The 24,930-nt window shown below is 41.9% G+C and overlaps 2 protein-coding genes across 3 annotated transcripts in view; both read left to right on the top strand.

Annotated features, from left to right (window-relative positions):
- The window catches only part of LOC145452351 (prostaglandin G/H synthase 2-like), a 140,033-nt gene extending 118,188 nt beyond the window's left edge, over positions 1 to 21,845 (top strand). The window contains exons 1-14 of one of the 2 annotated variants that reach the window (XM_080330555.1): positions 10,625 to 10,816; positions 10,872 to 10,940; positions 12,689 to 12,808; positions 12,877 to 13,020; positions 13,111 to 13,254; positions 13,518 to 13,693; positions 13,850 to 13,948; positions 14,016 to 14,250; positions 14,309 to 14,494; positions 15,983 to 16,086; positions 16,148 to 16,295; positions 19,369 to 19,519; positions 19,582 to 19,732; positions 21,536 to 21,845. In XM_080330555.1, coding sequence (XP_080186681.1) covers positions 10,795 to 10,816; positions 10,872 to 10,940; positions 12,689 to 12,808; positions 12,877 to 13,020; positions 13,111 to 13,254; positions 13,518 to 13,693; positions 13,850 to 13,948; positions 14,016 to 14,250; positions 14,309 to 14,494; positions 15,983 to 16,086; positions 16,148 to 16,295; positions 19,369 to 19,519; positions 19,582 to 19,732; positions 21,536 to 21,646 — 1,860 coding nt within the window. In that variant the 5' untranslated portion in view covers positions 10,625 to 10,794 and the 3' untranslated portion in view covers positions 21,647 to 21,845. Of the gene's footprint in view, positions 1 to 10,624; positions 10,817 to 10,871; positions 10,941 to 12,688; positions 12,809 to 12,876; positions 13,021 to 13,110; positions 13,255 to 13,517; positions 13,694 to 13,849; positions 13,949 to 14,015; positions 14,251 to 14,308; positions 14,495 to 15,982; positions 16,087 to 16,147; positions 16,296 to 19,368; positions 19,520 to 19,581; positions 19,733 to 21,535 lie in introns of those variants that run through there. The other variant, XM_080330556.1, reaches the window with a different exon arrangement.
- Positions 262 to 4,731, top strand: LOC145452359 (prostaglandin G/H synthase 1-like). Its single transcript, XM_080330563.1, has 2 exons — positions 262 to 466; positions 4,391 to 4,731. Exons 1-2 carry the CDS (start codon positions 302 to 304, stop codon positions 4,499 to 4,501), a joined length of 276 nt encoding a protein of 91 aa, XP_080186689.1. The 5' UTR covers positions 262 to 301; the 3' UTR covers positions 4,502 to 4,731.
- Positions 21,846 to 24,930: the final 3,085 nt, after the last annotated feature.

The following is a 24,930-nucleotide window of genomic DNA, read 5'->3' as shown; positions in this document are numbered from 1 at the left end:
CGAACTGTCACATAGGCTGAAAAGCACTGGTCTAGAGGATTGGTCTGCTGTGTTTTTACTCTTTACTCTCTCTCTATCGCTCCTTTTCTCTCTCTATCTCTCAGGAGAAAGAAGACTGGCAAAGGTGCTGCGCGATTTTTATATTGACGTCGACGCCGTGGAGTTTTACGTGGGAATATTCGCCGAGAGAACTGTGTACAGACTGAAGTTCGGCCAAACAATTAATGCAGTACTTGGGAACCCCGCGCTTAAAATGTGCGAATTTGTGAATCTTGCAACGTTTCAACTCGAGCAGCTTGCGATGTTCGTTTTCAGATTATATTCCAATGCATTGGGATCGCCGGAGTATTGGAGAGAGTCCACGTTCGGCGGTAAAGTTGGATTTGATATCGTCAGGGATGCTGATCTAAAAGGTTTCGTATGCCGGAACGTGGAAGGGTGCCCAACGGCAAGCTTCAGAGTCGAGGTTGGTTTGTTATATCGTGAGTTATCTGATCAACTATAGACGGATGCCTCTTACAGGTTTAGCTTTCTCTGGGCTCCTCATCGCCGACCTCACTACTACGGTAGTGCATTGAAAAGCCTAGAATGAAAGTGAGCCGTGCTACAAGTCGGCAGCAATGGCCACGATGGGGACGCATGGGAGCGAGAGAGAATGAAGAATGACAGCGAGAGAGATTGAAGAACGTTCCCAAGATTACAGAAAAGCAAAGACCTCTGAACATTATGAAATTCGTGTCGTGGAGCACAAAGCCTAAAAAGGCGATAAGCTCCACTGTGTTGTGCCCATTAATACAATACAATACAGGTTTAGCTTTGACAAATCGCACTTATGCATATTGTATCGGTAATTTGTACGGTGACTGAGATTCTTAGACGATGTAAACCTATAAAGCTCGCGCCTGTAACATAACTGCCAAGGATAGTTCAAAAGGTGTGCTAATGTGCGGATCAAAATAGTAGAGCCGCCGATCATACTATAATTGAATTATTTTACCATCCCAAATGCTACTCAGAATTTGGATGTCGTCAATTTCTGTAAATGTCGACTGTCGCCTCATTTTTTCTTTACCTGATTTTCTCGCGGCATTCCATAGGTGAACAATCGGCACCCTGGTTGAGAACTACTGCTCACTAACGTCTTGTGCCAAAATGGCAATGGCATGGAAAAAATACTAGTAGCAGATAGAACAGTGGTCGGGAACCTTTTTTGTTCGAAGAGCCATCTTCATAAGTAGCTTAGAATTTATTATAACTGATATTAATCGAATGTGACTGTCACGCTGATTACGAAAATCTAAATACTTATCGACTTCTCAAAGTATTTGGCGGTAACATAAAGTTGCGCAATACGCGCCTACATTTTATCGCCGGTACCACACAGAGCTATATACTGAGTACTGACCGATCAAGAACGCGGATAGTGGGCGTTGTTTGTAATTCCAGTTTGTAATTGTCACATTCACAACAGTTCCTTTCACGACGTAGATCAGGAAGACAATGCGTATTTGAAAACTGCGTTTTGAAATGGGCGTCGCCGTGTCTGCTATGCTCTTTGATTAATCAACGTATCGCAAAATTCAAGATTTCGAGTCGGGTACATAGAATTCGCGAGTGATATTGGCCGCCGGCGTGACAGTAACATCAATTTGAAGATTTTGAAAAGAGGGGGTCAGAGCCCCTAAACCTGCAGACGACATAGTCTTTACCTCTCAAAGACATGTTTTTACTGCCGCGAGAATAATTATTTTGGCCGTGATGAAAATTTACCAACAAGTCGTTGCAATATTGATTATACAAAAATAAATATTTGGCAAAGAGCCATATCTTATACCCAAAAGAGCCATAGGTTCCCGACCACTAAGATAGAAGGTCATCTAGTTATGCCATAAAATTCACTGGTCAGGCCTGTAGGCCAACAAACCGAAATTGTCAGCTTGAAAAATAGACCAAACCGTATGATACCAACTGACACCCCTCCAAACATAACATAAAAATAAAGATGCGTTACTTCCGCGATTTTACCTCGACTAACTAATGGACTCTAATTACGGTTGCTAGAGTACTGCGTAAAAGATTTATCAATGGAGTATGGAAACCTTACGAGAGGCGCTCGTGGAGTAGCAACAATTTAGAAAAGACATGTTGTTATTTTGCACTGTATTCGCGTATCACCTATATCACCTTCGTGACAGTTAATATCAAAGCCATTTGATAGCTCTATACATCTTGCAACATAATCGTGGAAGTAATATAGAATAATCAAAAAATGAAAATGCGTGATTCATATCATGGATAAAACCTTTATGCTTTCCAGCATCCCGCAAATCCAAATCGCCGAAAGCACTTCGAAATAGGCGTATGTAACACCAGGAATCATTTGTACAGTACATACATAAATTTGATATGCGTTGAAACCATAATATACACAAGGTTCGTATATGGATAGGTCACATTCACATACAAGAGATTGGCAACTGCGGGAGCACAACGCTCCCCTACCTTATTACTCTGCGACAATGTTTCAAGGGACGTATTGTGATAATCGCGAATATTTAACTTCACCATTAGGTGCGAATATTGCTGAAAGTACAAACTTCAAATTTTTATGGGTCAAGTTACTCGCGTAGCGAAGGTTGGGAAACACTGTTGTAAAGTGTGAATGAATTTGTTCACATTCATTGTTCACCGTTTAGCTTAGCTCATTATTTTCAAAGGTGGTTACTACCGAAATACTTACCCAGTAGTCTTTCTCTGCTTGTAGCATTTACTCTAGTAAATCAGGTATTCCGCTACATCTACATTGTCAAATTTTGTGATTTATTTAATCGTCGCTATTTACAATTTGCCAAGTAGAAGTATCAGGCGCGTAGCCAGGGAGGGGGTTTCAGGGGTCGAACTCGAAACCCCCTCCTCTTGAAACGCAAAACCCCGTACTTATGAAATGGCCATTCTGACGCTAATATTCAGTTGCAATTCAATAAGTCGTATTATCAGTGTTGCGCGCGGCCGCGGCCAATTAGCGAGAAGCGTGTTGCCAATTAGCGAGATTCGTCTGTGCACAATGTAACGCGACGCGATCTCCCGCTGAGATGATTGCGAAATTAGGTCATTTTTAGGTCGTGATAAAATTGGTAGCTTACCTAATTTAAGCCTATACACACCAAATTTGGCTCAATTCAAGCCAGTAGCCCAGGGGCGGGCAACATACGGCCCACGGACCGGATCCGGCCCGCGGACAGTTTTCCGTCTTACATGATAATGTGGCCCGGGGCCTTAGTCTGCCGAGATTCCCCCTACTTGCTTACTAGGTCCAAATTTAGTGACTGTGTGTTTCATATATACGTGTATATGCGCACTGCGCAGCGTGCGAGAGTGGAGCTTATGCGTAACTTCGTCGAAGCGAGAAGACTTGCATTAGCGGCATTTACGATGTACTCAACCCTAATGTCGTTTGTGGTAATCATGGTGTTTGTCGACGACAATGGTCATTTACATCAGACTGATATTTTTTATTCGGTAAACGCCGACTTGTAGCACGTCACACTTAGGCTTTTGCAAGACACCGCTCATGCCAGGGGTAGCCAACTCAAAACGGCTCGCGGGCCACTTTTCAAATTTCATAGAGGACGGCGGGCGAATGAATTCAATATCGAGATCAATTAGTCCACACAGTTGGACAACGACGCTATCTCGTCACCTCCTCAACCCTAATGGGGTAACGGGCTTATCGAACGCCCTGAAATCCTAATTAAGGAATGCACCGCGTGTTGATTGATCAGAGAGAAGCAGACATAGCGGTGCTTGTCTGTATGGCAATGCTATTCTCCAATCCACATTGTTTCCTCATTATCGGCGAGAAATGGCTTTGAAGTGACATTAATGTCGGTTAAATACATTCATTAAATACGATTTATTCCTTCTATATGTGGATAAATGGGCGAATAATGTATCGATTCAGCAATCCGGACCGCCAAGTACTTAATTTTCCTATATCCGGCCCTCCGACTGGAGAAGTTGCCCGCCCCTGCAGTAGCCGCATTGCAACAGGAGAAGAAAGTTTCGATTTATTATCTAAAAAAAAATAACAAAAATTTTTGAAGTAATTTTGGGCTGCTTGTAAAGGCACTACTCGTGCTCGTACTTGAGGAGAATTGTAGCCTACGTCCAAGAGTATACTTATACTGTAAGTTTCATTTCTACTTCGACCTCCTCTGGTTATACTGGATAAGATAGCGTCGATACTGTCATCGGTATCAGACCGACAGAGTTTTTGTCTAAATTGTACGTACCAAATTCTTCCTCGACATCCAACCCATATACAGTACAGTGGGATTCTCGCCACAGTGCAAATCAGATACAGGCCTACATAATTTCTATATATTTACAGGATGGAAATGGTCCTGTTTCGCACGAAGACAGCACGGTCATGGTATACGACGATCTTGAAGAGATAACATCTAACGAGGAGAACAACAAAAAGAAGAATGCTGAGCTTTGACAAAATCCAGCGAGTGTAAAAGAGTATGCACCTCTAGACGAGTTTGCGTACCTATCTATAGCATTATAAAGACATTAGCTACATGAACGCCATACACATGCCAAATTGTTATCGTTAATCTTTTACTAATAAACCAGTTATGGAACAGGATTGGAAAATATGGTCTCGGGCATACCAATAATAGCGCAGCAGGTAGCAGATAAGTCAGGGGTCACCAACAGGCGACCCGTACTGTATGATCCACTGTTTTTGTAGTTTACTAGAAATATGCAGGCCTACTGGTAGATGATTATCGGAGTTTCTCGGATCGGATATCGGTGATTTCAAGAATCCGGCCTAGCAGCAGTTGGACCAGAGTAGAACCAGAGTACTGAAGAAATTATAGATCGGATCGGAGTCGGACCAGAGAAATTGTCGATCCGCCCCGTGCTATCAGAAGATAGGGTGGGCCAATATACGGTGGTTATCAAGCTTTTGTCTTTGGCGCTGCATATACATTGTATATACAGCTGCATACTTTGCTCGTGATACGAGAATAAATCGGAGTATTTTACTCACTCGTCGCATTATGGATATTGACCAACATCGCTTCATCGTGTCAATCCTTATGTATAAAGTAACACCAGCGTTCGATCGTAAGAAATGCATTTTCAAACTACGTCGGTGAGACTTTCAAATCTCGTATACTAAAACGTAATATGTTAATCTCAAGTCGCGCGCCGAGTAGTAATTACTTTGGTTTGCAAAATATATCGAGTAGTAATTACTTTATCTTGTAGAATAGACCGCGTAGTAATTACTTAATCTTACGGAATAGAAACTACCTTTAAAGTTTAATATAAACAGACGCGTCGTCGGGCTATGAATACAACCGAACTTGCTATGGATTTTAGGTTGTAGTGATTGTATATACTCACTTAATCTTGTCTACTTTTCATATGGGTATATACCGTTGAGTTGACCGGAAAGTTACAAGTGGGTTTACTTGACACGGTTCTCGGGCTAGACTCTTTTGAGTATGGCAAGATGTTAAAATGTCGAGATGCTATAGTGATAGTATTTCTGAAACTCTATTTGACAAACGGAAAACCGGATCGCGAATAGAGTTGTAAGGTTTTATTGCTTGTTTCAAATCAATATGCGTATAATCTCGGAATGTGCCTGGGTGAAAGTTCGTAGTCACGTTTGTCAATAACTATATTCAACCGGTCAATCATCCTACTTTTGTCAATTCCGTTGTTTCCGAATAAAGGTGTTGCTAGAATGGATCCCCTTGATAGTAATATAATGTAGAGCTTCTTGGAGGTACAGAACTTCAATATACAATTGAATATAATGTAATATAATATCACTTGTATAGGCTTGATAAAAAGGTATTCAAGTGAAAAAACACGGACATGGATTTTGAGGCAACATTGTAGAATCATTTGACTATAGCCCGGCCCGCGAGAGAATTGAAGGTTTGAATCCGGCCTGCGACACAAGTTTAGTTTGAGACCCCTGCCCCAAATCGTTGCTCTTGGGCCCCAATACGATTGTCAACGTGATGAATAATCATAGGCACGCTTTGCTGTTCATGTGAAGTCAACGTATTTTTGTAAGAAAGTCACTCGAAGCGCGAAAACATTCAAATTAGCGACTGAATGTTCTTCAATAATTGTTATTGGAATGTATTGCTATTAATGTGCGATCCTCTTTCACGCCACGTGATCTGAGTTGCCGGTAGAGCTGAGGGGAGTGTGTGTTCCAAAATCTAGGTCACGTCTTTGTGAAAAAATTGTTCATCTTCGGACTATACATTTGTCTTTTGCGTGTGCCCCTGGTGGCATTTGTACACTGTGGCAAATTGAATGAACCGGCAAACAGGCGGTGATCACTTTCGGTCAACACACATCGCGGAGCCACATATATCCGAGAGAGAGAGCGAGAGATGGTATTCTTTTTCGCCTGCACCATCGAGATGCTTTGACGACGGAGATGCGATACGGCCTTTATAGTAAGGTCATCTAGTCTGCACCCCCGGTTTTTTCTCCTCCATGCTATCCGTGATTGCTGAGCGCCTAGCAGGATAGCCGCGGATACCAGTTTTCGAGTCTTTGGTCTGACCCGGCCGGGGATCGAACCCACGACCTACCGATCGAGAAGCCGGACGCACAACCATTACACTATCTCGCTCGGCGAGAAACTTTCTATATGACTTTATATGGTGTATTGTGGTATTGATCGGCGCCTATAAAGCCTATCTCAGTATAGGATGCGTAGACCCTGTCTTTTTGTCTGAGGGATAGGGATACTCATAATGAAATCAATTTTGTTCATCAATACGCTTCATCTCATCGAAATCGAAGAATTGCACTGACACACCTCTCGTACCAACCGAATAGTGAACAGGCCCACGAGACTGACGACACATGAAAGCAAGACTGATAGACTTATCGTAATCAGCGAAGGCAATAATAGCACATTCATCGGTCGTTCTTCTGACCCCTGGATCACATAAAGACTGGCGTTGATGGAATGAGACGAAAAGAAATGATGTGCAGCCAATCATATAGAACAGTGGTCGGGAACCCTTTTTGTCCGAAGAGTCATATCGGCTTTATTTTTTCATATTGACTCCCAAAGAGCCATACATGTCAATCAACTGTTACGCCACAATTGAAAATTCGTGACATCATGGTAACACTAATTCCAACTGACTCCATGGGATCCGTCGCGTGCCCCCCCCCCCCTTTTATCTGTTAATACCCGTACTAATGCTGGTTGTCTTATTGATACCCGTACTAATCATGTTGGTTGTCTTATTAAAGCATGCGAAACTTGAGTTACTGGAACATAGGCTCGTCTTGATGGTCCTTCTAAATGCGAGAACCCATGATCACATGCACAGGTGGAGCCAAATATTGTCACTACAGCATTAATATGACTATGGGCTATCCATCTAAAGTTGTGACACATCAGTGACGTCGGTTTAGTGGAGGCAAGTGAGACAGTACCTCACCTGTCGTTAGGATGGGTGACTGAAAATTGTGACACTTTCAATTACTATTGGTATCTTGGTATGGTACTATTTGTATGTTCATGAATGACACGATTTTGAAATTTTTTCTCCAAAAATCACAATATTTCATATTTATTATTCGGAAATAAAGCGCGTAACAACAGGTAAGGCACAGAAGCAAACACAAGCCATTGATAATGTAATTCATCGTAAATAGCTTAGAATTTATTATAACTGATAGTAATCTAATCTAACTGTCGCAGTGATTCCGAAAATCTAAATACTGATCGAATTCTCAATGCTCAAAGTATTCCGCAGACATATAGGTCATATATAGGTCACGCGTCGTTTAGGTGCAGATATTCGGTCCGGACAATGCCTGGGGGTATTTGGTGCGCAGGTATCAGCACCGGAGTATGTCCGGATAAATCTAGTGCGCAGATATCAGGTCTGAGGCATGTCTGGAGCAGCACAAACATATCCCAGACACGATGTCCGAATGGCAACACAGTCCGAATTCACCCCAGGCATGATGTCCGAACACCCCCCAGACAAGATGTCCAAGAGGCAGCACAGTGCTAACACCACACACATGATGTCCGAACACGCCCTAGACACGATGTCCGAATGGAAACACATCACGAACACACCCTAGGCACGATGTCCGAGTTGAAAAACTGTCCAAACCCACCCAAGACATGATGTCCCAAACACCCCCTCCCAGACACAATGTCCGAGGGGCAAAACAGTCCGAACTCATCCCAGACAGGATGTCGAATGGCAACACAGTCCGAACACACCCCAGACATGATATCCGCAAACACCCCGGACTTGATGTCCGAACACGCCCTACTAGTACTGCATTTCCGTGTATAAATGAAGTGTGCTCTTGAAAGTGCAATTTCATCACTTTACAGTCTAAAAACTAAAATCAAACAGGTATAAACGAATTCTCCTTGAAGCAAACTTTCATTATAGATCGTTTTGTCCAAAATATTTTAATATGTTTTTGAGCAATCCACAGTCTAAATCGTGTAACGCCTGACTGATTTTAGATTTCCCCCCCCAATTTAACCTTTGACCCTACCCCACAGGGTATTAAATTTGACTTGGAAATATGGACGATCAGACAAGCTTCAGATAAATCTAAGTGCCGTATCTCAACTGTCGTCCAACATCTAGCTACACCTTCTTCAATATTTCATTGAGTAAACCTGAGATGTGCAGACCAGAAATGAGCAGAAAATTGTCGTGACGTAACTTTTGACCCCAAAGTCCAATTTTCATAAAATAAAGTTAATCCTATTTGGAATTAGCTCATCTGTGCGTGTACCAAATTTCAGGAGATTTGAAGAGGTAGTGATGTGAACATCGGTTGTCTGTGCATAGTATGGCCTCGGGTGAACTTTTTCTGTCCTAAGAAACGAAAATTTAATTTGATTGGTACTCTTGTTCATAGAGCCCTTATGATATGATTCCAAAGAAAACTGACTGGGGAATGGGAGTTGATTAGATCAATTCTATCGAAAAATGGCTTTCCTGATAGCATTATAGACTTCGCCATTGGGGAAAAATGTGAACATTTAGGCAACCGCTGGAATTTGGACCAAACAAATGTCCAGTCTATATCCACCTTCCTTGGCTTGGCTCCGTTTCCAACAGATTTACCAACTTAATTCGAACATGTGTTGAATCTTGTTATAACACTGTGAATGAAAGAATTGTATGCACAACGAAACAAAATTTTGCCAGCACTCGAAAGGATGTGCCTCCCGGCGCTTTTTACCAATGTATGGTTATTTATGAGTACAAATGCCACTGCGACAGTCGGTATGGTGGAACGCACATCTCAATCTCAACGTTTGTTGGACTTGGAACGCATCAAGCAGCACGTTCTTAATGTAATAAGATCGACATCACAGCCGCTCGATTTGGAAAACCTGGCACATCAAAGCAAAAAGGCGTCAAACGGCACGTCGCATAATCAAGTAACAGCGTGCAATCCATCCATCGGTCGACATTTAATTGATAACCCGGTTTGCGCCTAAAACTATTCCGAGTCCGACGATATGCTTTCTGTTCTGTCCAAGGGCAGATCTACATTCCACTTAACAGCATTGGAATCGACGTTCATTAAACTAAACAATCCGGTCCTATGTCGACAGAAGGAATATTTGTATAACCTTAAGAGCCGGTTGCATAGATCGCGATTAATTCGTACCCGTATAGCTCTTGATAAGTGGCACGCGATAAGGTCTTCGGCGGTTTAAATAAACGTTTCTCACGAACGTACTTTTGAAAGCTTATCTTTCAGCATTGACATTGACGACCCAAAACGAGCCATTATGACGTCAAAATCATTATTCGCAAAGCGATCGCATGAATGAGATTTTGGTTCACCACGACAGACAAACGAACTACTTTTATAGAGGCCGAACGGGGCCTACGATACGTAGGCCCCGGGCCGAAGCATATCAGTTGCAATTTTACGAAGAATCGAACAAAAAAATGATCATGATCAATCCGCGATTGAAGTGTCCAATTTCGCCAAATCCAGAAATATTACTCTTATTTACCTCATATCATCGTCTTCAAATGATTTATTCATCGATAATACTCAAATTCATAATGACAATGACTGTTCTTAGCTGAACCATTCCTTGACAATACCAGGTTTGATATCGATAAAGGTCAATAATAATAGCTAATTAGAAGATTGATCACCGACAATATATTAATTTTGCAGACATCAATAAGTCGTTTTATCAAATGATCGATGTAACTTTGCCGAACGAGTATGTCCGATTGTCCGTTGTACTATCGAAATATTTTATTGTGATGATACCGCAGGCTACAGCAGCGTAGCATATTGATCGTTTGTTCGTGACTTGTGGCGTGACGTTGGGGCATGACTCGAAAGAAATCAAGTGCTATACTTCGTTAGCATGTCAGAAAATTGTCAGTTTTTATATCGTGGTGAAAATGTAAAGCTGCGACTCTCAAAGACAAGAATTCCGGAAAGGTGTTGTGCATCTGATAATAAGGGTGTATGACAGGAATTATCTACTGTATGTATTGGTAGACTTTATTTTAAGCGGTTTGTCATTGATTACCATCGCAATATAGAACTCTTGATTTGAACCGACCCATTTACCGCCGTTATGAGATAATTATACCATATAGCCATGACATGCGACATCGCTTCAGGTGTGTACTGTACAGTAGAAATATAGATACGATAGATAGATAGCTTGCTGTATACAGACCCTATTAATTGTCAAGATTGCGCATCATGCTGTACAATGCAAAGTCAGGTATAATGATGACAAATCGTAATACGAATGGAGGGCTAATACCGTGCTATTGCAGGTCTTTTACTGTGGTTGTGGTGCGTGGCGTTTATCTCGCAGAACGGGAATTGTGACGTATCAGAAAGTTGTAAGTATGGATGTTGTTTGGTGCACGCTACAATTAAAACAAGAGCAAAAACGATTTGATCTGTTCGCCAGATAACATCGAGTCGATATCTCCCTTCGAAAGAAATTACCGATATCGGCTCATAAATCCGATATCGGTTGCGCTCTAATCAATCGTAATATAATATATAATACATAGAGAAGTGGCCAAGAAGCGTGACGTTCTTGCCGAGCCCTCGCCTCGATATTTGTTATCCTTGTCCTATTAGCATCGTTGTTGTGTATGTGACATCAGAAGTAGACAGTGCGTTTGAAGGATATCTTCATGATTAAGTCAGGGCACAATCAACTATTCGATTTCACTATATGCTAAACCGTGTATTGCTTGTAATGATTCCTGTAGGTATAGGTAGATGCACAGATTGGATACTTCGTGTTTACAGACTACTTCTACTCATGCGTCGATAGTTTTCGAAGTCAGACTATGCCACACCTACCTTTTGCATTTTACATTATAGCAAGTAGTATTTAGCATAGAAGTAGGCTACATCAGTATTTATGGATGTATTTATGATGAAAACAAGGCGGTGTAAAGCAGGGGTCACCGACAGGCGTTTCGCGGGACCGCGACTTGATTTGAGATTTCGGAAGAATGCTAAGAAATGCATTTTGAAATGCCTCCTGTGCCCAACATCACTATTAACAATTCTCCTGTGCGCAACATCACTATTCCTCACTAACCGAAACGGCTTTAGCGATGGCAACTATTGGCAACAGCATTCCATCGAGGGAAAATCAGCTGATATAAATGGGCTGGGCAGTGGGCATATTGCCTTGATGTACAATGGCCCAGACACTGACGCTTAGAAAACGGTTTATTTCAGGGCTTCACCATAAGATCAAGCTTTACGTTGAGTTGGTATTTCATCTAGTTACGTCTCTCGCTAACCCCAATATCGATTCCATAGTCACGGAAAAGCGTTGCCAGATATCGTTCACAACTCAAAATTCAGAATAAAATGAAATTGTTTATCATGATTTTTGTTGTATTTGTATTCCCTTGATAAAATATTACTTCTTTTGTGGTAACTATATGCACATCGCCTATGTAAGATAACACTGCGTTGCATTAACATAAAGTTTTAAATCGTGGTTGCTAAGCTGTGTAGCCTATTTTATATTGATATTGAAATTATGCGGTCCGCGACCGCTACGAAATTTGAAAAGTGACCCGCGACCCTTTTTGAGTTGGCGACCCTTGGTGTAAAGCATATGCTTTACGGTAATTATATCGTTTGAAAAATCGGTATTCGTCGTGGCGCCATCGCATCAGCCACTTCACGCCAGTCGCGACTCGCGAGTATGAATCTTGGTAGTTTGAAAGATGGAGTTACACGTAATTGCGAGCATATTATCGCTAGGACTATTAGTTACGTCATTCGCTGCTTGACTTTCTTATTCAATGACACACATTTCGAATCCATGCACAATTGCACATCTATTGTCGACGGAACAAACTAAATTTTCCACAGGGCTCCCCTGCCGACGATTGTGATATAATGGTATGTGAAGTATACACAGGCCAACGTGAGGAAATGTCCGAGTCACAATTATTCGTCCTTTAGTGCATTGAATACCGCTGCGTTTAAAATTGTATGTGCGGCATTTCATATACGTCGGAATTTGTGTAACATGCTGCTAATACGGGGCATGCACATCAGGCTATTATACACATATAGCACTCCGTCAAAGATGTCCTGCTCTTTTCAGACAATCCATGTTGCTCTTACCCCTGCATGAACTTCGGCATATGTAACAGTATAGGATTCACCGCCGAATACAGCTGTGACTGCTATGGCACAGGATATTTTGGCAACAACTGCGAAATAGGTATATATCTGCATGAACGTCAAGCTCTTCATCAAACCGGCAAACCCTGACCTGCGTGTTACTTTCAGCGACGTGGAGAGTTTGGATCAAGACTCGTTTCATGCCATCGCCGCTTTTCGTCAAGTCACAGTTGGTGCGCTGGAAATACATTTGGAGTATTGTCAATAACATTGACTTCTTGAGCAGAATGTTTATGCGCGTTTTATTAACATGTAAGTTTTATATCGATACATAACATATCATGCGCAGACGTAGGCTGTATTCCACAAATATACCAGTTTCTGACTTATCATAATCCGCAGCTATGCCCATGCGACCGAAGTCTCCAGAAGCATTCAACACCGCTGCTTCATATACCACCTGGGATGGTTATGCAAACAAGAGCTATTATGCACTCACAATGCAACCAGTCCCTGAAAATTGTCCTACGCCAATGGGAATAGCCGGTATGTTCTTATATTAAATATCGCTATTTACAATGTAGATATATAATACTCGGGCGTCGGGGCCAGCAGTAAAAGGTTTGCTGTGCCGGCCGAGCTATTAAGGATCACCTCACCGTACACTCGTATACAGCGACGTCAGTGATACCGTTAGTTTTTTTTCCTATTATGTTTAAGGTTCACTGATTCAATCATATCTGCGAAAAATGTACGCGCACCCTTTCTAGTTACATTCTAGAATCCTGATACGTGGTCTGTATATATAGGACCACAGAAGCTTCCTGATCCAGAAGAATTGGTGAAAAGGGTATTCACCAGAACGAAATTCAAAGCATGCCCTCGACGAACCTCCGTACTACTACCATATTATGGACAACATCTCACCCATCAAGCATTAAAATCTTACAGAGAATTTCCGCTGTTAACCTGGGGGCAGCATACGGTAGGCAATGAAAACTCTAGGCTGCATGCAGCCACAACTGTCAAACAGATGTGTTCACTGTAAAACAAACGACGGTCCGCTCGTTTTCAAAGAACCTAACAACGCACAGTGTTGATTTCATACTATCGATCGGCCACCTTTACGAACTTAATACAGATTGATATGTCTCATATCTACGGTGAAACATTGCAAAAACAAAGAATTCTCAGATCGATGGTAGAAGGCAAGATGAAGATGCAGGTTTTGAATGGAGAGGTAGGCCTCCTGGTAAATGAATCACCGTAATCTATATTGCTAATTGTTTATGTTTCATAATTCGAAGGAGTACCCACCAAAGCTGGCAGACTGTCCCGGAATAAACATGTCATACCCTGCCTCAACTCCCGAACACATCCGATTCGCACTAGGTCATCCCTTCTTTGCCTTGCTTCCGAACCTTCTATATTGGAGCACACTTTGGCTTAGGGAGCATAACAGAGTATGCGATATTATGGCAGAAGTGCATCCGAATTGGGATGACGAGAGACTTTTTCAAACTGCGAGGTTGATTACCCTGGGTAATTATACCACGGTCGCTACAATTTCCATCTTTTGTAACTGTCGATTGAATTCCAGGCGAGCTCTTGACCATAACAGGGAGCTCATACCTGCAGCAAATTTCCGGGAATTATCTAAGGTTGCGATACCTCCCGGAACTAATGCACGACACTGCTTCTCAATGGGAAAACCATCGGATTCCCGTCGAATTTAATACGCTTTATCGTTGGCACAGTGCGATGCCAGATTTCTATACTATCGCAGGTGAGATTTCAAGGAATGACGTCTCTTCCGGGCAATACTGTCTTACGGACAGGATTGTTTATCATGTCTCCTTTATGCTCTGGCCGTGTAGAATTTAGAATTTAGATGGTGTATAGGATTTTGGTTGGATAATAGGTAGAATTCTGGATTCTACTATATGAGCAGGGTGAGATTAAATGATATTGAATAACTTTCCCCACACAATGTGACTAGTGCAGAGGTGATCAAAGTAGTCAAGAAAGCTACTCAAGTAGAAGTAGCGAAGAAAAAATCTACTCAAGTACGAGTAGAAGTACTTCTTCCATAAGCAAACTAAAACTACTTGAAGTAGAAGTAGAATTGGCTGACTTTAAATCGACTCAAGTAAGTAAGTAGTTGTGAAAACGATCGTAAATCGTTCGCATGGATTGTCAAAAGCTGCAAATTGAGGTATGAGGAAGGTGTAGAAAGCTTGATTCATATTTATGCATCCCACGAGGTATCAATTTATGACAGAATAAGCAGTCGTCCACATCATGCGATGTAAATGATAGTATTGATATGGAAATGCGATGCTAATTCTTTACTCGCCCTCCCCCATATTATAAGGCCCCCAGTTCAGTCGAAGAGGAGTACGGAGAAGTTGGGTCGGATACGGCTTTAACACTTAGCACGATTAGTATACGTTAATTAAAAATATGGCAGATCGTAAAAATGCCATGTAGTGTATATCTTTATTTTCGGAAATATAATGCATTACTACACTTGCTGCTGTATGTTTGCCAGACAAAAGAACTGAAACTATGATTAGAAATCAACGTTTAATACTCGTAGTTGAAAGAAAAATGCAATTACTACTTCTAAAAAGCGGAAAATATATTTCATGTCTTTTGTCCAGAAAGTTTCAACGGTGGTCTGCTAAAACAGGTTTAACGTTAAAAAAGTCAAACTCCTCTTTTCCAAATTAAGACACGTCATGGGCTACTAGGTAAAATAAGTTATTGCTAGATTGCGAAACGATAGTTTCAAACGTTATGGCAGACCATACTTACTGTAATGAAATATTTGTTATAGGCGCAGTGCTGTCTGAACGAAACCTCGCCACCCGGTATCTAAGTTATATTCAGCGATACTTTCGTTAAAACATACTTGTCACTCCATATCTACTGCAGCGAAACGCAACGAAAATTCTGGGTAGGCCTATTACATGACTTTTATGAAAATTAAAAGTCGGCAATACGCGAAAACAGCTCCGAAATTCCTTAGGTCATCTTTCTTATTGGGGGATTAAACTACTTCTACTTGATAAACTGAAAATAGCGAAAAGTAAGTAAGTAGTTCACAAAATATTATTAAGTAGAAGTAGCGAAAAAAAGATCTACTTGATTAAGTACCGGAAGTAGTGGAAAACTACTTGAATACTTCGAAAAAGTAGAAGTACTTCGTTACTGACCACCTCTGGACTAGTGTTGAACGACATAAATGATGAATGAATTCGGTCATATCTAGGCAAAGATTACACACTGAAGGAAATTATTTTCAATGCCGCACCGTTGATCGATCACGGAACGGCAGCATTCACAATCAGTTCGTCCAAACAGATAGCCGGAAGAGTAAGAGTATACGCAAAGTCTGATGTCTCCTTTTATTTAATATCGTGCATCATATATGTAGGGAACAGGTGGGAGAAACATGGCCAAGTTACTTCATCCAGTGGCATTGCAAACTATTAAAATGAATCGAGACGCCAAACTTCCTCCATTCAATCGGTATCGAGAGTATTTTGGGCTGCCTAGATACGAAACATTTGAGGATCTCACGGGTGAGTCATAGGGGCGGTTGAAAGTCTTACGATATTTTTTTACATTGAACAAACAGTCGACGCCTGAACAGGTTTCGGCCAGCCCGCGTTCATCAGTCTGGCCCAAAATTTCACCGTTGCCGATCCTTCTGGGAGCTCACTCACGCAGTCGCATGTTGGCCTACATTTTGTATATGTTGCGTCGTTGTTGTGTCCTGGCTAGGAGACGGCTCGTGCCGAAATGCCGGTCGTGTGGGCTGCAGACCACTAGGCTCAAGCATCCTCCAACGTCCGCAAGTGATGCGCGGAATATTCCGTTCTCTCATAACGGCGAATACAATTAGACTCAATTCTGTATACTCTGTACATCTTTAATTTTTCGGGAGGGTTACTAAAAGAAAGAATACCAAAGGGACATAATCGCACAAGACGCAAAAAAAAGTGAAGTCAACTCAAATCGCCGCGAAATGCTATACTTCATGTTTATTTACAAATAGTTATAACCTTTTAGATAAACCGCAACTTTTTAGGACCGTCACAGATTCCGTGGAGTGGTGTCACTTATTGCTGTAATAACTTAACATTTTGATATGTGCTTCCCCAGATTTGACCCATGTCCACTACAAACCTTGCAGGCCGTTCGCGGTGATAAACCGCTACCTGGTTTCTACCATCTCTAATGATAATAAGTACGATGAAAATGATGCCAGTTAGACATCATCCATAAATAATTGTTCCGAAAATATAAATTAAAATATTGATCAGGCACTGATCCACCTAGAATCTGTCCTCCAAGTCTGAAAAATCGGCATTGTTCGAACAATCGGAGAGTAGCAACGGGTCATCGTTATTGCCATTGTGTTGCGGTTACCCGATTGTTCTGAACAATGCCGATATTTCAGACTTGGAGGACAGATTCTAGGTGGATCAGTGCCTGATCAATATTTTAATTTATATTTTCGGAATCGGTGCAACAGTAGCTTTCGATCAAGACCAGATTCAGTAATTTCTGTGCTCGGGAAGATAGCTTTTGGGTTGCCAGAAATCCTACAGTCGCTGACGCAAAACAAGTCTCCACTCCAGCCTCAGCGAAGCGGAACGAAGCTGCAAAATCGGTCGTTGCCGTTCCATGTCTAATTTCTATAGTGAGAGACTATAGATAACTAACCTACGTAGGTTAGTTATCTATAGAGAGACGATCATTACTCTGCAGAAATGTCCTACCATGAATGTATTCGTAGCATTATGTAACTTTTTTTTCGATGAGTTACGGCCAACCTAGAGTTTGGATACTCCAACGATGGAAAGTTAGTATTGAAACTATATTTTTCACCGATAAATATTACTCTTTGCGTGAACTATGAAGGCGTAGAAGTTCGTAACTAGAAAAAGTCGATTCTCAATACTCGAATGCCCGAATCGTTGTGTCCAGTCCTATAGTTCCAGTTTGACCATCACAATATATAAGTATATATAGAGCGGGGGCCACCAACACGCAGCCCGCAAGGTCATATTTTGCGGCCCGCGACCTGATTTGAAATTTCGGAAGAACGCTTAAAGCATTTTAAAATGCTGAGATTGATTTCACTTAAAAACTACTGTTTTTGCTGTTCGAAATGACCTATTCTCCTGTGCCCAACACAAATATTCCTTACTAGCTGATACGGCTTCGGCAATGGTAATAGCAGTCCGTGGAGGATTATTTAGCTCATACGAATGGTCATATTGCCTTGAGATGCCGATCAAGATAGCATAATGGTGAAGCGTTCTATCTTCTTGATCGGTAGGTCGTGGGTTCGATCCCCGGTCGGGTCAGACCAAAGACCTGATTATTAATACTGGTGTCCATGACTTCCCCGCTTGGCTCTCATGCATTACTGGGATAGCATGGAGGGTGTGGAGCAAGACATAGTAAGCTGCATCATCCTTGTCCAGCGGCATATGCACATCATGCACTCATGGTATGCATATGCACAGATCGTGTGTAACTTATAATATTATAAGTCGGTGCATATGCCGCAAAAATATCAACGACAAAAATAAACTACGTCCTTTCCTTTCTTTCCCAGTCGTGACCAAGACCGAGACGTTTAGAAAACAACTTGGGGCTTTCCGACAAGATCAAGCTTTACGATGAGATAGTTTTGCAGAACTACCGTGTATCGATTCTTTGGTTGCTGATAAGAGTTGTTACGTATCGTGCGCAGTTAATAGTTCGAGATTGAATGAAAGTAATGATCATGATAATTTTGTTGTATTTGTATTCCTTGAGTAGGATATTTTTTATTTAGTGGTGACTATGCACATCGCTCATGTTACAGAGCACAGCGTCGTACCATAGTGTCCTGTATGGTGTCGACACAAGCAAATCTCACGCCTCAGTGAAATTGTATCACGTCACAATTTCCATTTGGCTACGGGCAATTTGACGGTCATTTTTGACCGGCTTTCCGAGCATTAAATTTGGTATAACGGGTATCAATCGAAGGCTGAGCCTGCACTGATTACGAAAATATAAATTTTATTCCCCTCGTGGCCCCGGAACTCCCACAATCACCCTCGAATTTTTCATTGTTATGGAGATTGGCATTGGAACGCAACAATGCTGTCTGGCGAAACGAGAGAGTAGCTCAAGAGAAAAAGAGCCAGACAGCATTGTTGCGTCCCAATAACAATGGAAAATTCGAGGCTGATTGTGGGAGTTCCAGGGCCACGAGCGGAATCAAATTTATATTTTCGCACTCTGTGCAGAGTCAGCTTTCGATTGATACCCGTTATACCAAATTTAATGCTCGGCAAGCCGGTCAAAAATGACCGTCAAATTGCCTGTAGCCAAATGGCAATTGTGACGTGATACAATTTCACTGAGGCGTGAGATTTGCTTGTGTCGACACTATATAGGACACTATGGTACAACTGTGTGGCCTATTTTATCTCGATATTGAACTTTTGCGGCCCGCGGCCTGTACGAAATTTGAAAAGTGACCCGCGACCCGTTTTCAGTTGGCGACCCCTGAAGTAGAGTATGTTGTAACATGAGAAGATTCGTTTACTCTCTACTCTCTCTATTTCTCGCCGTCTTTCTTTCTCGCAGGAGAAACGAGACTGGCGAAAGTGCTGCGTGATTTGTATATTGACGTCGACGCCGTGGAGTTTTACGTCGGGATTTTCGTCGAAAAAATTGCTTACCGGAAAATGTTCGGTCAAACTCTTATTGAAGCGATTGGAAATTACGCGTTTAAAATGTAAAAATTCGTGACTGTCACCGCGTTTCAACCCGAGCAGCTTGCGACTATCTCATTTTCAGAATATATTCCAATGCATTAGCATCACCGGAGTATTGGCGAGAATCGACGTTCGGCGGTAAAGTTGGGTTTGATATCGTCAGGGATGCAGATCTAAAAAGTTTCGTATGTCGGAATGTGGAAGGATGCCCTAGAGCAAGCTTCAGAGTTGAAGTGGGTATTCTTTCACGAATCGCACTGTCGTATCGGTAATTTTTATGGTAACTCCTCAGACAATATTATCCTATAGAGCAGGAGTGGGAAAACTGCGGCTATTTCTGCATTTGATTGCGGCTCTTTAATGAGTGCACGCGCGTTTCGCCATTTTGATAGAGCGGTTTAACCTTATTATAAATTGATGCATTTTATCGCATATTTATCGTGCTGTTTCTTTCCTTGCGGTTTACGCAAGGCTTGTAAAATTCGGGGAAAGGTGGCACTACAGGTTTTAGAAATTTGCAATTGAACTCTCGAATCGAGTTCACATAAACGTTTCATCCGCAACGATGGATGCCTGCTGGTCATCAATCAATGATAAATCATTGTGCTTAAGAATGAACTTGATAATTAATTACGCCGGCGCAGCTCACAGTCATTTCCGGGCTAGCAATGGTGAATACGGCTCTTCCATTTGTATTGTAAAGGCTAGCAATATCTGCTGAGTTTGGCCAAACAAATGTCGTCGAGATTACCGAACTGAAATCTTCCTTAAATTTTAATCAGCACTTGAAGGAAATGCTCCTCACTGCTTAGATGCCCTATCAGTCTGATTCAAAATACTATACTAAAACTAAAAGACGCACACGATTTCAATTTGGGATTTCTGCTATGGCAAATAAGTTTTCTCTGCGGGATGGCATTTATCTCGTGGGGATCGGCAGGACAGGAGCATTTGGCGCAAGCCATTTAGGCGCCTATGGAAAATTGAACATATATGTACATGTACATGTAGGCTATATATATCGAAGTTTTCGGTCAGCCCTAGGGCAGTCCTTTTCTGCCAAGGTTTTCTCGTTCTGGCACACTTCTCGGATGCGCATGTTACATGGCCTCTAAAACTTCATATGTGTTGCTGTGTCATGGCGTGGTAGGCCTAATGGCCGACGCAGAAATGCCCATTTCTATAACTTGTGCCTATTCTTTCCAATTATCAAGAAATTTGACACCATTAAATCGCGCCATATGCGGTGTATCAATGATTGCGCGGGCCACTCGAGTATTTTGCTCACTGCTATTTGTAATCAGATATACCGGAATGAAGTAGCAGAGCAAGAGATATTACAGACTGACTGACTGACTGACTCTTGGATTGGAATACAAGTACGATGGTGTGGGTAGGACAGGAACTTAACAATGTGCAACAGCACTGGTTTTCAACCATGACAATACCGCGACCCATATTAACAATCTCATGTAATTAATAACGACACCCTTTTAAAAATTTGCATTCGGGCATATGCAATGCATATTCATCAAAAGTCATCATGACTCCCACAAAAAGGCAAATGACCCCATAGGTTGTTGTTTGTTTGTGGTATTCGTGGTGCTTGTCAACTATACAATTTTCTTTTATTTTGATACCGTAGCCAGGCCCACTTCTATAGGTGAGACAACGCTTAGGCAGAGGAGATGGCGAGGGACAGCTTATAGGTAAATGTCCAACACCCAGGTAGGAATTCCAGAGTCGACCTCGGTCAGACTCGAACCCGCAACCCATTGCCGTTGCAGCTGTAGATTTATTTCACCACGCTATCTCGCCACCTGACCACCAGCTTGAAAACCACTGGTATAGAAATAGACAAAGAAACCCGACAGAGCAAATTTCTCGGAATGTAAGCTCGCCATTAATTACATAGGCAATTAAGTAGAGTCGATTATTTTGAAAAAATACCGAGCGTGAGCAACGGGCTGGACGACTGCGGTAGATAATGTCATCATAATTCGGTCGACACTAAATTGTATTCTCGTATGTTACAGGAAGGGATTGGTTTTATTTCGGACGAAGACAGCGAAGTCATGATGTACGATGATCTAGCAGACATAAGAAGTCCCAGCGAGAACCATGAGAAAAAGCATGCTGAGCTTTGATAGAAGCCAGAGAGCCTCTATACGACATGTCGTGCATATGGCTATCTATTATCTACACTACACCAGTGCTTTTCAACCTGCGGGATGGTACGCATCAGTGCGGATGAAATAAATTGCAGAGCGCACGACAAATCGAAAATAATTGTTACTTTTTCTGACGTGAAATAATTCAAATAAACTTATAGACGATTCAAGTGCAGTTGCTCCCTAACTTTTGTCGTTGCGAGTTGCGTTGCAATTGTAAAAACTTGTTTTACTTTCGATGCACCACTAATCGTAGCTTTCACAATAACTTGTCTCGCACCAGCCGTAGTAAATTTATATTTGTGCACTATAATCATTACGTAATCAAAAGTCTGATTAGAAAGTGGGTGTATTGTAGTAGTCACGAGGCAGACAGTGCATCAGCCCATCTGAGCCTGCGACACGCGGGGAAAAATCACGTAAAATTGACTTTCTGATTTCTTTCTCTGAACAATGATCATGTTTTCGTAATAACGGCTCGATTCGCCAGAGGGTCAAAGATAGTAGTAAATACAATCATTGCAGACTCACATTTGTAGGCCTAAGTTACTGTGAAGCAAATTTCCCCCCTCAAGGGATCTTAAAGTATGGGTTGCAAAGGGTATAGTTCTTCTTTTCTTTGACCGTTGGGATGCTTTAGACTAGGGTTACCATATTTCTGGGAAGCAGATTACGGACACTCTCTAGCGCCCACTAGTGGACTTTAAAATTAGATATAACACACCGTCTGTCAATATGACGTCACACTAGCAAAACATTGCCAAAGGACTGTATACAGGAATGGAGTGGAACATAGGTCATAAATTGGGCCATCTGTAATATGATGGTGATCGATACTTGCTAGGGTCTGCAATAGATTTCTCCATTGGCCGGATCAAATCGTCTGGCCGGCCATGTCTGGCCTGTCGGGATTGTGTTTGACAGCCCTGCTATACTGTTAGGTCGGGGCGGCTATCTGATTGTGTGTTTTTTTAATCGGGTCCGAAACAACATTTTTTTCTGCCTCCTTCCGCCTGAAAAAATGCACCGAAATTGAGCTCACCATAGGGTAATCGATGTAGCTTCTCGGGCAATTACTATATGCGTTTGGCGGTTAAATATTTTAATTGAATTCTGTTTTGATTCTTCCATTAGGCTACTATGAAATGAACCAGCAGGTTGCACATTCGGTGATTTCCAACCTTTTATGGTCGCGACCTCATTTCTAACTTGAAAATGTTCCGTGGCCCAGCCGAAAACTTGATAAGCTGATTACTAAAAAATTCGGCTTGCTCAAACTTACTCCCGGCCTAGGAAGGTGATTATGTCCAACCTCATCGCGATCCCCAGATAAAGCCAAACGACCCCAAGATTTGGAGCCACTATCTATGACTGAAGCATCCAATCGGCCTTAACCAACTCTAGGAATATACCGTTAGCTTATAATTGCGATTACGATTAGACTTATTTCAGTAAATGATGGTTATTCATGTTTATTTTTGATTGCATTTTGGCAAGGGTGGTGCCTGGTGCTCATACTAATATCAATATACGTTGCATTACCTCGTGCGCAGCGCGAAGAAGAATTTCAAATTGCCTAGCTGAGCGAGATAGCGTAATGGTAATGCGTCCGGCTTCTTGATCGGTAGGTTGTGGGTTCGATCACCGGCCGGGTCATACCAAAGACTCGAAAATTGGTATCCGCAGCTATCCTGCTAGGCGCTCAGCAATCACGGATAGCATGGAGGAGAAAAATGGGGGTGCAGACTAGATGACCTTACTTAAAAGGCCGTATCGCACCTCCGTCGTCAATTCATCTCGATGGTGCAGGCGAAAAAGAATACCATACCTCTCTCTCTCTCTCCTAAATCTGCTTGAAAATAATATTGTTTATGTTGATTTACGACAAACTTTCGAGACTACTTCCAGCCTTCAAAATTCCGGACATTTAGGCATATTTTAGAAATTCCTCCCGGACGCAGATTTTTCAGTGAAATTCCGGACATGTCCGGGAAATTCCGGACGTATGGCAACCCTACTTTAGACTGGAGGTGTGCAACGAACGGGTGAGGGCCTATTATGAGACATATTCATTTCGAGGCCAACCCCTTCTGCGTCGGGACACATGAAGACGTCAAGTTTTAGTCAACATGCCGCTGGGAAAGTGCAGTGCCAAAAAGATCGGTGGCGACTAAACCTTGGCCAAAATGACCATCGCTGGTTGACCAAAACTTTCGACATAGATGTGATCGGTCGTCGAAATGGTCGGCAGTCGCCATCAACTAGTCCCGTCCTCGCAATCTGAATAGACATTAGGATACAAATGTGAAGCAAAGAGGTAAAGATAGACATGTTTCGTTGAGCTGTGATGCGTACAATTGTTTACTGCGCGTTCTCTATTTCACACCGCATGCATGCCCGTAACGCCGTATCATACTATTATAATATTAAAAACACTTTCTTGTTACTGTGCGGGGCTTGGTTCGCGAGATGCCATCAAAACTCGGATTTTGGTCGCGGTGTAAAAAGTACTGAAAAGAACTGCTATGAAATTTCAAGTTAGATTGAGCTAAAGAGTTACATTTAAATAAAACCAGAACACAAGTTGTAGCAGCGAATCATAAGGTAGCGAGTTTTAATGTGCCTATATTCTCCTCGATAGTTTGAGCTTATTTTCCAAGCCTTCGGGCAGAAGCAATTAAACAGACATGAGGGTTTTGCACCCTTTCGACGAGCTCGATCCTCCGAGACGTTAGTGTCATACTCTTAAAAACGATTGCCGCCAGCAAAGATTTTTTCACTTGCTGAAAATACACTGTAATTTGGATAGTGGTGCTGAATGGTTGTTATACAGACCTGACCATCCAAAAACTGGAAGTGAGCTGAAATCAAAACGGAGGAAAATAGTTGTCTTCTTAATGATGCCTTTGATCTTCTTTTTCTGCATCTGATCTTCATTTTATTTTTACAAAACAATTTTTTGTTTCTTTGAGCGTATGAAATTTGTGTTGCACAAAGTATGGATGGTGCTCAAAAAGCACTGATCTTCACTATGGCATTATGAGTAGGGTTGTACAGGTACACAACGATTCTATGAATCGAATCCAAGCTGAAATTTGATTTTAACGATCCGAGTTGAGCAGTGCGAGTAGGCCTATACTTATTTTACTCGCCTATTGCGACCAAGGTGAAGAGGGCGACTTCATAAATACGTCATTTCCTGTGGTGATCAACCTGCAGCATTGTCACAATGCGTTCTGTCATACTTATAGTAAAGTCAT

The sequence above is a fragment of the Botryllus schlosseri genome, chromosome 12, assembly GCF_051294905.1.
Source record: "Botryllus schlosseri isolate E-star chromosome 12, Bs_hap1, whole genome shotgun sequence".
In the NCBI taxonomy this organism is placed as follows: Eukaryota; Metazoa; Chordata; class Ascidiacea; order Stolidobranchia; family Styelidae; genus Botryllus; species Botryllus schlosseri.
This window is presented reverse-complemented; position numbering and strand designations above follow the sequence as displayed.

Excerpts from the sequence above, each read along its gene's own strand:
- LOC145452359 (XM_080330563.1), top strand. The coding sequence starts at position 302 with ATGTTCGTTTTCAGATTATATTCCAATGCATTGGGATCGCCGGAGTAT. Across the intron at positions 467-4,390 it reads CGGCAAGCTTCAGAGTCGAG|GATGGAAATGGTCCTGTTTC; the intron begins GTTGGTTTGTTA and ends ATATATTTACAG.